The sequence below is a fragment of the Hemitrygon akajei genome, unplaced genomic scaffold (assembly GCF_048418815.1).
Source record: "Hemitrygon akajei unplaced genomic scaffold, sHemAka1.3 Scf000087, whole genome shotgun sequence".
Taxonomy (NCBI): domain Eukaryota; kingdom Metazoa; phylum Chordata; class Chondrichthyes; order Myliobatiformes; family Dasyatidae; genus Hemitrygon; species Hemitrygon akajei.
Window position 1 is genome coordinate 2753867 of NW_027331973.1, and position 13824 is coordinate 2767690.

The 13824-nt window shown below is 44.3% G+C and overlaps 1 protein-coding gene across 8 annotated transcripts in view; it reads right to left on the minus strand.

The window, feature by feature from the left end:
- Positions 1 to 336: 336 nt before the first annotated feature.
- The window catches only part of LOC140722731 (uncharacterized), a 62932-nt gene continuing 49444 nt past the window's right edge, over positions 337 to 13824 (minus strand). For 2 of the 8 annotated variants that reach the window (XM_073037427.1, XM_073037420.1), the window contains 3 exons: positions 10695 to 10730; positions 8302 to 8334; positions 348 to 440 (listed from right to left, as the gene is read on the minus strand). In XM_073037427.1, the coding sequence (XP_072893528.1) occupies positions 389 to 440; positions 8302 to 8334; positions 10695 to 10730 (121 nt within the window). In that variant the 3' untranslated portion in view covers positions 348 to 388. Of the gene's footprint in view, positions 441 to 8301; positions 8335 to 10694; positions 10731 to 13824 lie in introns of all 8 variants that reach the window. The other 6 variants (XM_073037421.1, XM_073037422.1, XM_073037426.1 and 3 more) reach the window with 6 other exon arrangements.

A 13824-nucleotide genomic window follows, 5' to 3' on the forward strand; every position in this document is an offset into this window, starting at 1 on the left:
GCGACTCGATGTTTTTAATGTGTTCCGGATCTGACTATTGCACCAGGAATGCAAAGGACCCCGGGGCAGGACACATCTGTCTGTTCCCGACACGGGCACAGCTTTCTCAGGGCTGCTTCCGTTATCAACGCGGTCCGATGTTCCTGGGTCAGTGGAGGACCATGGTGGACGGAAGTCCTCGAAAAGGTCTCCTAATCGAGCCACATTGAGGTTACTATGAGAGTGGGTGATGTTCCCTCACGTGTTGGTTACAGGGTGCCGAGGCCAGACTGGGTGAACAGGCCAGTGCCGTGATTACTGAATAGCGGTATGGGAACACGTTATTAGTGGAGAGCGTGCCGAAAGCGGTCATTGATACGAAGCAAGGCGGGCGATCCAGGGTTCGTCCTCATATGAGTGGGCAATCCATTTCGCCAGTGGCAACGAACCAGACCTCGTTACTGAAAGGTGAAACAGAGAGAAGTGAGGGGAACGTTCCTCAGTGCAACCGCTGTCCCTTTATTGACGGGATTGTTTTGGTCAGCAGAGAACCGATCTCAGAAAGCGGCAGTGCTTGGCCGGGTGGGTGTGGAGAGCCGGCGGCACAAATGCGCTGGGCGACGCATTCCTACAGTTAGAGAGCATGGAATCTACGATCAGACAGGCTTAAAATATCTCTAGGAAGGAGATTAAATACCCAGGTGTTTTCCACGTATGTTGGTTACTGAAGGATTACGTGTGTGATGACAGGGCAGATCAGGAATAACAGAGGAAATATGGGCCTGGTATCGGAGAGGTAGGGAAGGTCCTTAATGAATACTTTCTCTCAGTATTCACGAGTAAGAAAGACCTTGACAAATGTGAGCACAACTAGAACAAGCTGATATGCATGAACATGTCGATGTTAAGTAGGATGAGTGCACGCAGCATAAGGAATAAAATGGACGTTCTGAAAATTCAGCTGCAGATTGGCAAACATGACGTAGTGGCTATCTCTGAAACTCGGCTAAGGGATGGCTGCCATCGGGAGCTGAACGTCCAAGGATATACGGTATATCGGAAAGACAGGTTAGTAGGCAGAGGGGGTGCTGTGGCTCTGTGTAAAAGAATTAATATTAAATCATTGGAAAGAGGTGACAGAGGATTGGAAGGTCTAGAGTCTCCACGGATTGAGTTAAGAAATGGCAAGGGTAAACGATTCCAATGGCAGTTATATACAGGCCTCCAAACAGCAGCCGGGGTGTCGCATTACAAATTAGAGCAGGAAATAGAAGATCCGTGTCAGAAAGGCAATGTCATGATAATCATTGGGAATATCAACATGGAAGCGTATTCAGAAAACCAGGTCAGTACTGGTGGACTCAAAAGAGAGAATTTGTAGAATGTTTAAGGGCTGATTTTCTTTTGAACGGCTTGTTATTGAGCCCACTAGTGGATCGGCTGTGCTGGTTTGTGTGTTGTACAATGGTTGGAAGTGGTAAGAGAGCTCAAGGTTAAGGAATCCTGAGGAAACAGAGATCACATTATTATCAAGTTCGTATTGATATTTGAGAGGGAAAAATGAAATCCAACGTGTCAGTATGTCAGTGGAGTAAAGGAAATTACAATGGCATGGGAGGGAAACTGGCCGAAGTTGACTGGAAAGGGACATTTGCAGGAAAGAAAAATAATGATATATTTTCAAAGGGGAGAAGGACACTACCGTGGCTGACAAGTAAAGTGAGAGCCGAAGGAAAAGCAAAAGAGGGGGCATAAACGGAACCCACAGCTAGTGGGAAGATGGAACATTGGGGAACTTGTAAGAACTTGCGGAAGTAAACAAAGATGGTCATTTGGAAGGAAACGATGAATTACAAGAGGAAGCTGGTGACTAATATCTATGAAGATACTAAAAGTTGTTTTAAGTACATTAAGGGTAAAAGAGAGTCGAGGGTAGATATAGGATTAATAGAAAATGACGCGGGAGATATTGCAATGAGAGATGCAGAGATGACAGAGGAAGTGAATGCGTGTTTTGCATCAGTGTTCACAGTGGAAGACGTCTGCAGTATACCGGACATTCAACAATGAGAGGGAAGTGAAGAATGTGCAGTGAAAATTACGACTGAGAAGGTTCTCAGGATGTTTAATGATCTGAGCGTGGATAAATCTCCTGGAATGATGGATTGCACCCTGGATGTTCTGAAGGAAGAATCTGGAGATAATGTGGAGGCGTTAACGATGATCTTTCAAGAATCAAGCGGATGACTGGAAAATTTCAAATGTTACTCCGTTATATAATAAGTATGGGAGGCAGCAGAAAGGAAACTACAGACCTGTTTGTCAGACATCAGTGCTTGGGAAGTTGTTGGAATTGATTGTTAGAGGTTAGATTACGGAGTACCTGGAGCACATGACAAGATAGGGTAAAACCAGCACGGTTTCCTGAAAGGAAAATCCTGCCTGTCAAACGTAGCACAATTCTTTGTGAAAATTACAAGCAGGGTAGACAACGGAGATGCAGTAGACGTGCTTTACTTGGATTTTCAGAAGGACTTTGACAAGGTGCCGCACATGAGTCTGCTTAGCAAGATAAGAGCCCATGGAATTACAGGGAAGTTACTAGCCTGGGTGTAGAAATGCTGGTAGACAGAAAACAGAGATTGGGTATAAAGGGATCCTATTCTGGCTGGCTGCCGGTTACCAGTGGAGTTCGAGGTGTCGCTGTTGGAACCGGTCATTTGGACGATGCATGTCAATGACTTGAACTAAGGTACTAATGGATTTGTGGCTAAATTGCCGATGATGCAAAGATAAGTAGAGGAGCGGGTAGTGTTGAGGAAACAGAGAACCTGCAGAGAGACTTACGTAGTTTGGGGGAATGGGCAAAGAATTGTCAAATGAAATACAATGTTGGAAAGATTTTGGTCTTGCACTTCGATGGGAGAAATAAATGGGCAGACTATTAACAAGATCGGGAGAGAATTCAAAATGCAGAGATGCAAGGGAACTGGGAGTCCTTGTGCAGGATACCCTAAAGGTTAACCTCCAGGTTGAATCGGTTGTTAAACAAGGAGAATGTTGTGTTGAGATTCATTTCTCGTGGCTTACCCATAGCCTAGTTTTCGAAGCTCCATGCACCTACCCAGGAGTTTCTTAAAAAACCCTATCGTTTCCCTCTCCACCACCGCCGCCGGCAGCCTATTCCACACATTCACCACTCTCTGCATGAAAACCTACCCCTGACATCTCCTCTGTAGCTACTTACAAGCACCTTAAAACTATGCCCTCTCGTACTACCCGTTTCACCCCTGGGAATAATTCTCTGACTATCCACATGATCAATTTCTCTCATTATCCTGTACACTCTTAACTGGCCATCTCTCATCTTCTTTCGCTGCAAGGAGAAAACGCCGAGTTCACTCAATCGATCCTCATAAGGCGTACCCCCAATGAAGGGAACATCCTCGTAAATCTCCTCAGTGCCCTTTCTATGGTTTCCGTGTCCTTCCTGTAGGGAGGCGACTGGAATTGAGCACAGTGCTCCAAGTGGGGTCTGAACATGCTCCTATATAGTTGCAACATTACCTCTCTGCTCTTAAACTCAATGCTACGGCTGATGACGGCCAATGCACTGTATGTCTTCTTACTCACAGTCAACCTGCGTAGCAGCTTTGAGTGTCATCTGGACTTGGACACTAAGATCCCTCTAATCCTCCACACTAAGAGTCTTACCGTTAATGCTATATTCTGCCATTATATTTGACCTACCAAAATTAACTTACCTGCGTAACCTCACACTTATCTGGGATGAACTCCATCTCCCAATTCTCAGCCCAGAATTGCATCCTATCAATATCCCGGTGTAAATTCTGAAAGCCCTCCACACTATCCACAACGCCCCAAACCTTCGTATCATCAGCAAATTTACTAACCCATTCCTCCACTTCCTCATCCAGGTCATTTATACAAATCAGGAAGAGTAGGGGTCCCAGAACAGATCCCTAAAGCACACCACTGTTCACCGACCTCCATGCAGAACATGACCCCACTACAACCACACTTCGCCTTCTGTGGGTAAGCCAGTCCTGGATCCCATGCATGCTTATTTTCTCAGTAAGCCTTGCATGGGGTATCTTATCAAATATCTTGTTGAAATCCATATACACTACATCCACTGCTCCAATGTGTTAAGTCACATCCTCAAAAAATTCAATCAGCTCGTGAGACACGACCTGCCCTTGACAAAGCCATGCGGACTACTGCTAATCATATTACACCTCTCCAAATATTCATACATCCTGCCTCTCAGGATCTTCTCCATCAACCTACCGATCACTGAGGTAAGACTCACTGGTCTATAATTTCCTGGGCTGTCTCTACTCCCTTTCTTGAATAAAGGAACAACATCAGCAAACCTCCAATCGTCTGGAACCTCTCCCGTCTCCGTTGATAATGCGAAGTTCATCCCAACAGGCGCATCAAACTCTTCTTTCGCTTCTCGCAGTAGCCTAGGGTTCAGAATTCTTCCGTACATTTCCCTGAGAACATCTGTTTCCAAATTATGCTTCCATTTTCCTGCCTGACAGCCTCATATTTCCCTTTAGTTCAATTAGACGTTTCCCTAACTTGTCTGTTTCTGTCCTTCTACAATGCTATGGTAAAGGAGATAGAATTGTGATCACTATCTCCAAAATGCTCTCCCACTGAGATAACTGGCAACTGACCAGATTCATATCCCAATATCAGATCACGCATAGCCTCTCCTCTTGTAGGCTTATCTGCATAATGTGTCACGAACCCTTCCTCAAAAGACCTAGCAGACTGCATCCCTTCTAAATCCCTCACTCTAGGGAGATGCCAATCAATATTTGGGAAACTAAAATCTCTCACCACAACACCCCTGCTATTATTGCACCGCACCTCACATAAAATATAAGAGCAGGGATGTGATTTTGAGGCTCTATAAGGAATGCGTGAGAAGTTATTTGGAGTATTGTCTGCAGTTTTGGACTCATTATTTTAGAAAGGATATACTGACATTGGAGAAGGTGCAGAGAAGATTCGCAAGAGTGAATCCAGCAATGAAAGTGTTACCGTATGAGGAACATCTGGCAGCTCTGGGCTGTATTCCCTGGAGTTCAAGAGAATGAGGTGGGATCTCATAGTACCATTTCGAACATTATAAGGCGCGAAAAGATCAGATATGGCAAGTTATTAACCATGGTAAGGGAATCTAGGAAAATCGGGCATAATTTCAGGATTGAAGACCTCCTTTCGGAACTAACATGCCGTCAAATTACTTCACTCAGAGGGTGGTAAATCTGTGCAATTTGTTGCCACAAGCAGCTGTGGAGGCCAAGTCATTGGGTGTAATTAAAGCAGAGATAGATAGATTCTGGATTTGCCAGGACATCAAAGGGGATGGGGTAAAAGCAGGGGAGAGGGGATTACTGGATGAATTGGATCAGCATATGATTGAATGGCGTAGCAGGCTCGATGTGCCGAATCTCTCTTATATATTCTGGTCTTATGAGCTGAATCCTTTCAAAAACTTGAGGACAGTTAATCCCTGGTGCCGGAGGAGATATACTCCAGTTTTCTACGGGAAGCACCCGAAGGATATTGCGCGCTTTTGGCGATGGACTTTGCATTCCTACTACCCTCTTCAGTCGTACCGGGGGATTGTAAGGTGCAAATGTTTTCCGTTTTTTCACAGAATTTAATAGGGAAACCAACGGGAATGATAGAGCAGTAAAGTCTCTCACGAGAGACTCATCCAGAAAGTTATGAGGCATGGGATAAGTGGAACCTTGGCTGCTTGGATAAAAAAAATGGCTTAAAGGATGAAAGCATGAGGTAGTTGTGGAAGGAAAGTATTCTGCCTGGAGGTCGGTGACTAGTGGAGTGCCGGGGGGATCTGCCCTTGGACCACTGCTATTTGTAACTTTTATAAATGACCTTGATGTAGAGGCAGAAGATGGGTGAGTAAGTTTGCGGATGTCACGAAGATTGGAGGAGTTGTGGATGGAGCTGCATGTTGCCGAAGGTTAACAGAGGATACGGACAGGCTGCAGAGTTGGGCGGAAAAAAATGTCAAATGGAGTTCAATCCGGATAAGTGTGAGGTGATGCATTTTGGAAGGACAAACCAGAAGACTGAGTACAGGATTAATAGTCAGTTACTTAAGAGCGTGGATGAACAAAGGGACTTTGGGGTTCAAATCCATACATCCCTCAAGATCGCTGCACAGGTTGATAGGGTAGTTTCGAAGGCCTATGGGATGCTAGGCTTCATTAACAAGGGGATTGAGTTCAAAAGTAGAGAGGTCATGTTGCAACTCAACAAATCGCTGTTGAGATCGCACTTACAGTATTGTGTTGAATTCTGGTCACCTCATTATAGCAAGGACGTGGAAGCTATGTAGAGGGTGCAGAGGAGATTTCCAGGATTTTGCTTGGTTTGGAGAACAAGTCATATGAAGCAAGGTTATCAGAGATGAGTCTTTTCACTTTGGAGCATAGAAGAATGAGCGGGGACTTGATAGAGGTCTACAAGGTTAAGAGAGGCATAGATAGGGTGGATAGTCAGTACCTGTTTCCCAGGGCACCAATAGCAAACACCAGAGGGCATAGGTACAAAATTAAGGGAGGGAAGTTTAGGGGAGACATCGGGGGCAAGTTTTCTACACAGAGCGTTGTGAGTGCCTGCAATGTCTCGCCAGGGATGGTGGTGGAGTCTAAAACATTAGGGGTATTTAAGAGCCATTTGGACAGGCACATGGTATAAAGAAAAATAAAGAGTTATGGAGAAGTGTGGGTTTAGTACTTTTTTAAAGGATTATGTCGGTCGGCACAACATGGAGGGCTGAAGGGTCTTTACTGTGCTATAGTTTTCTATGGTTCTATGGTTCTAATGCTTATCTCATTGTGTTTAAACTGCTGCAGTAGATATGTAGGCATTTGAAGAAATATAGTCTGAATAGAGATAGTCAACATGGTCTTGCCATGTGCAGGTCGTGTCTCAAGAATGTGATTAAATTCGTTCGGGTGCTGCAAACCAGGTTGCAGGTTTGTACGATGATGGTGTATACATATATTTTATCAGGAGGTTTGATAATATTCCTCATTGTTGGCCCATTCAGAAAGTCATGTGATAGGGAATCCAGAGAATCTTGTCTGTGTAGGTAGGGAACTGGCTTGCCCAAGACAGAGGTTGCCAGCAGTTGGAGATTATTCCACATGGAGTTCAGTGAGATTCTGTGTTCCGTAGAGTTCTGATGTGAAACTCCTGGTCTTTCTGAATTTTAAAAATGATTTTGATGAGGAAATGAATAGACATAGATAACAGGCAAAATATGGATGCTAATGGATAATGTGGTGGGTTGTCGCAGGTTATAATTGGGCATTGATGGATGCAGAGCTGGGTTGAGAAATGGCAAGTCAAGTTGAGTATGGGGAAGAGAGAATAATTGCACTTTGAAAGGTCGAATTAGAATGCAGAATCCATGGATTATGAAAGGGTAATTGAAAATATTGAGAAGCAGAAGATCTTTCAGCCTTGACGTCAATTAATCTTTAAAGTTTCCGCGCCATTTAATAGGGTAGTTAAGGATGTGTATGAATGGTTTGGGATAAATCGGCAGGGGAGCAAGTTCGGTAGCAGCAAGGTACTGTTGCAGCTTTATAAAACTCTGGTTAAACCACATTTTGAATTTTGTACTACACCGTAGAGTGGAAAAGTTTGACAAGGGGAGAGAATTTTAAAGCGATTTGGGGGTATGTTTAGGGGCAGCCAGCGGTGCGGTATTACCCACAGTGGTGAGTGTGTGAAACGCAATATCAATGGTGGTGGTATAGACACACACATTAGGGTCATTTCAGAGACTCTCTTAGCACACGAATAACCGAGAAATATATACTGTAGGAGAGCAAGTTTAGAGTCGGTAAAACATCAAGGACCAAAGGGCCAACAAAAAGCTGTCCTGTTCAATGTTTTCTTATCTACGTACGTGATAAACTAGGATGATCCGCACAGTTTATAATAGGGAAGATCATGCCTGGGCAACGTTTCAGGAGCTCAAGGTAGGGACAGGTGTCACTGACCACACCAGGTTCGTGGACTCACTAAAGAGCGAAAGGAAGCTGTTCAAAACCGTTCCTTCCCTCGAAGAAGCAGAGTGAGGAGAATGTTTTTTTCTTTTTCTCGCCGCCGTAGCGCTCCCCACACCCCGCTCCCCCCCCACCCCCACCCCCGACCGTGCATGAGCACAAGCCTGGTACTGTAACTTCCCTGTTTCATCAACTAGCGCAATCACAGACACAACATTCCAATGTCACTTACCCTGCAGGCATTGAGCTGAAGTCATACGATACCCTGATGGAGATGGTGGAAAAATAAGAAAAAGTAATTAATGGCCCGACATCGTGAAGTTAACTATCCACAATCCACATCTCACTCACACTCAACACTGATCCCTTCCTGATGTGCTCAGAGGCAGCACCGGGACACGTTGGACCTCCGGATTTAACATCAAGTTCAACTCTTCAACCAAACTCCTTTCCTTAGTTTACTCCAAACCAGAGAACCCTGCTGCAGTTCACTGTGGGCGCTGGCCCAGCTTACCTCCCTTCTCACATACACACACGATGCAGCAGTTACACCGTTTCACTCTTCGGAGGAGCAATGCGAAGAGAGATGCTTCTGGAATAGGTAGTGTGCGATCACACTGATTGGTTTGCACTACAGGTTCTGCATTAGCTGCTAGAACATTAATGAACAGCCAGGTAATGAACGCAACAACCTGTGTAAAATTAAAGGTTTGATCTAATTGGAAATTTCAACTTCCCCAATACAAAAATGTACATTCCCAATGCAAGGCGATTAGATGGGGAGAATGTATTAACTGGATGCTTTATTAAATGAATATGTGCACCGTCCAACGAGAGGAGGTGCCGAACTGAAAAAGCAAACATAAGTAAAGCTCCGTAAATTCGGATCAAACGGAGCAAATCAGGAGTATAACGAAGCCAGTAATGTAGGGAAAAAAAGAATGAGGAGAACCAAGTTGGGACGTGAGAAGTCCTTGGCAAGCAGGATTCGGATGAATTTAATTAAGCAACATTCCATACAAATGTCAGGAACAAACGAATGACTATGGACAGTGTATGATTATTGATTTTTTTCGGAGTGGCGGGAGGCTAGGTTTGCTTTTATGCGGAAAATGTGAGTGACGTATTCACTGAGTATTTTGTTTCCGTAGTTATCTAGGTAAAAGACATGGAGGAGCAGCAGATTGATGCTCTGTTTATAAATATGTTAGGTGTTTAGAGCAAAATTAGGAGAAACACCTCGGGCCTCGGAATGAATTTTCAGGTGAATAAGTCTCCAGGACATGATGGGAGTTCCATAGGTTAGTGAGGGAAGCAAGAGACGGGATTGCACGATCCTTGGAAAAATATCCTCCCTAGCCACATGCGAGATGCCAGAGGACAGGCGAATGGCTAAAGTTTTACATCTTCATGAAAAGCGAAAAAAGGGAATTCCTGGAAACTATTTACCAGTGAGTCTCAGGTTAGTTCCATTCCAGTGAGATATTAATTATTGAATGGCCTTATTGAACCTGGAGATTTAATTAGTGAAGCACAGCAAGGATCTGGGCTGCGACCTCTTCTGTCTGTGGTGTGAATAAATAACCGGGATGCAGATATCGACAGGTGTGTTAGTAGGTTTGTGGATCATATCCAGAATTGATGGATTTGTGGATCGTGTAGAAGGACTTGCAAAACGTACAGCGCAACATAGATCAGTTGCAGATATAGACAGAAAAAATGGTAGAAGCAGTTCAACCCAGATAAATGTGGGATGTTGCACCTTGGTAGGGAAAATGCTTGAGAAAGTACACTCCAAAAGGAAAGACCAATAACTGTGTTGAGTTTAGAGAGACTTTGGGGTCCAAGTTGAGAGCTCGTCGGTAACAGGTATAAAGTTCGATAAAGCGATTAAGGAGGTTTAAGCAATGTTCGCTTTTATTAGTTGAGGAATTAGTATAATTGCGAGTAGGTCATATTGCAAGTTTATAAACATCTGGTTTGGCTGCATCTAGAGAATTGCATACAGTTTTAGTCTTGTCACCATGGGAAGGATGTTGAGGCTTTGGGCAAGGTGCAGAAGAGGATTACCAGGATGCTGCCTGGTTCAGAGGCCATGTGCTAACTTGAGAGATACAACAACTTGTGTTGTTTTCTTTGGAGCGGAGGGGCTGAGTAGAAATTATGAGAGGCATAGATGGAATGCACAGTATCTTTTTCCCAGTGCAGAAATATCTAATATTAGAGGTTGTAGGTTGAGAGGGGGTAGGTTCGAGGGTGATGTGAGGGGTAAGTTTTTAATCCAGAGATTGGTGAATGCTTGGACTGTACGGTCTGGTGAGGTAGTAGAGGCAAATAAACCAGAGGTTATAAGTGACGCTTAGATATGAAGCTCCATAATTGTGAGTAACGTGGAAGATTATGGACATTGTGTCAGTTGGAGGGATTTGGTTCAGGAGAGGTTTTATTTACTCTTCAGTTCGGCACCATATTGTTGGCCGAGGGGCCTGTTGCAATACTGTACGCTCCTGTGTTCTATGTTCTGTCTCTGCCACCCTTCCAGCAGCATGAAACCACACCCGATGTCGCGATGCCTTTGGTTCATTTGACGCCTCCTCACAGACACAGATTTCGCATTCCACTTACCCGCCCATAGAGACTTCTGTTCCCCAGAAGGATCTCCTATTTGAAGGACGTGAAGAAGTTAACAAAAATGGTTCAGTGAAAAACGCTCAGAGATACGGTGCAGTGTTCACTCAGCCTTCTCTCAGTGCACGGTGCGGGTTGAGGTGCTACCTTTAAATGGGACGGTACAGAGGGTCCATATGTTATGGAGATTCAGAAGTAAAGAGAGGCTGAGGGAAAGCAGGATTTCTGGGACCGAGCGCGTTGTAATTTTTTTTTTGGTAAAACTGTAGATATATTGTTATTAGATAGATAGATAGATAGATAGATAGATAGATAGATAGATAGATAGATAGATACTTTATTCATCCCCATGGGGAAATTCAACATTTTTTCCAATGTCCCATACACTTGTTGTAGCGAAAACCCATTACATACAATACTTAACTCAGTAATAATATGATATGCATCTAAATCACTAACTCAAAAAGCATTAATAATAGCTTTTAAAAAGTTCTTAAGTCCTGGCAGTTGAATTGTAAAGCCTAATGGCATTGGGGAGTATTGACCTCTTCATCCTGTCTGAGGAGCATTGCATCGACAGTAACCTGTCGCTGAAACTGCTTCTCTGTCTCTGGATGGTGCTATGTAGAGGATGTTCAGGGTTTTCCATAATTGACCGCATTCTTTATTTACATAATTCATTATGGGTTATGTGTGGAAGGTACATGAATGGCATACCTCATTAGTATGCCAATAACGTCATTAGTTAATAGAAAACTAAGTAAACAAGTTACCCGCACACCTCTGCATTTCATTTTGATTATTTTCTAGAGTTAGTAAACAGAACAGCACTGGATAGAAAAGCATCAGTGTTGTGGGCAGAGAAGGGTAGTGTTACCCTGGGTCAGATCGTCTGGTTCTCATAAAAAAGGACAAAAGTATGAGCACAATTCCCGTGTTGCATCTGCAGGGAGTGGAAGTGTGGCTCGAATGATTAGGGGACACCACAGCTGCGCAATATGTGCAGTCCAGAGGGGCCGCAACATATCCAAAAAGACCACAGCATTACGTAAGGAAACAAACGTTAGGCCCCATGGAATATTGGGCAAATTGAAATTGACGGTGAAGAGGTTGGAATGGAGAACAGGGAAAATTACTATGGAGTGAAATGTGTACTCAGCAGCTGCTTTCATTCAATAAGACGCCATTAATATGCTCGAAATGCACGAGATATCGGAGTCAGAGCGAATATTACGGCCATCACAAAAGAAGAGTTGGTGGGAAGATTGAACAGTCCGGAAGTGAGGAAATCGGCTGGGTTAGATTAACTTCACGTCAGGCTTCAGGAAGGCACAGTGGAATACATCGTCGAGGCATTGTTAGGGAAAGTATCAGAAGATTATAAAATGGTGAATGTGACACTGCGCTTTTGACCAGGGGAGCGGGGAAGACGGCAGCTGCTTCGTGGGCAGTTATTCGACCTTGGCTACGCTGAGCTGCTTGAGAGTCCTTCCAAGAGCTTGGAAAATTACTGTATCCCCATGGTGGACTCGTACAGAAAGTGAGAGCGCTGCGCTGGTGGCCCACAGAAAGCTGCGGGTGGTTCGGTGATCACTGGCGTTCCGCAGGGATCTGTGTTTGGAGCCCTACTCCATGTGATCTTTATAAATGATTTAGATCAGCGGGTGGAACGGTGAGTTAGGAAATTTGATAATGGTACGAAGGTTGATTGCAGGATAGTGCCCGCGAAGACTCGGCAGGACATCTGAAAATTTGGACAAACTTCTATAGGTGTGTATTTAGAGTATCTCAACTGGCTGCATTACACCTTGCTGTGTATAGACCGATGCCCTTGAACGGAATATCCTTGAAAACGTAGTGGACACCACCCAGTCTATCACGAATATTACCCCGCCTTCAACCGCTGAAAACTTCTGGAAGGAGGCTGACGCAGAAAATCAGCATCCATCATCGAGGATCCCTACAAGTCTGCTCAGGCTGTACTCTCGCTGCTGCCATATTTAAGAAGGAACAGGCACCTGACAAACCACATAGCCTGGTTCAGGGACAACGATTACTCCTGAAAATTAGATTCTTGAACCAGAAGAGATGACTTCACTCAATTCACTCGCCTATTGCTAAACTGTTCTCACAATCTATGCACACTTCCAATGACTCTGTATCTGATAATCTCCATAATCGATATTTATTGCTTACTCAGCTGTTATTATTACGATTTCTTATTTTACATTTTGGCTTTCCACATGTTGTTCATTCGGTTCAGTGGTCGCTTATCTGTCTGTTGGCTGTAACATTACGAGAAGATTAGAAGAGCACAGGGCCGTAAGGTACAGGCGCAGAATGCGCCCATTTGGTCCATTGAGTCTGTTGCATCATTTTATCATAGCTGATCCATTTTGTGTTTCCTTTCGGCCACTATCTCCTGTCTTCTCACGTATCCCTTCAGGTCCTGACTAATCAGCATTCAGTGTAGCTGTTTCTGAAATATATTAAATAACTCAGCACAACAGCTGTCTGTTGCAACTAAGTCCACAGATTTACACTTTATAAATGACACCCCTGTATTCTGCTGATTCCTCTTGTCTTAGTCTCCGGCACAATTGGATGTAAACCTTCAAATGATCTCTATCGAAAAACTTTCAACATTCCATGGGTTTGAATTCGGACACCCTCGCTCTTCCGAACTCCAGTGAGTAGAGGCCAAGAGCAATCAGATGTTTCCCAGTGGCCACAAATTTTAATTCCACGTCCCATTCTCATTCTGATTGTCTATCCATGGCCTCCTCTACTGTCAAGATGAAGCCACACTCAGGTTGGAGGAACAACACCTTATATACCGGCTAAGTAGCCTCCAAAATGATGGCATGAAGATTGACTTCTCTATCTTCCGTTAATGCCCCTCCTCCCCTTCTTACCCCATCCTTGGCATATTTAGTTGTTTCTTTTTCTCTCTCTTTCTGTCTCTCTCTGCCCATCACTCAGCTTGTTCTCCATCTCCCTCTGGTGCTCCCCTCCTCCTTCCTTTCTTTCTCCCGAGGCCTCCCGTTCCATGATCCTTTTCCTTCTCCAGCTCTGTATCACTTTCGCCAATCACCTTTCCAGCTCTCAGCTTCACCCCACCCCCTCC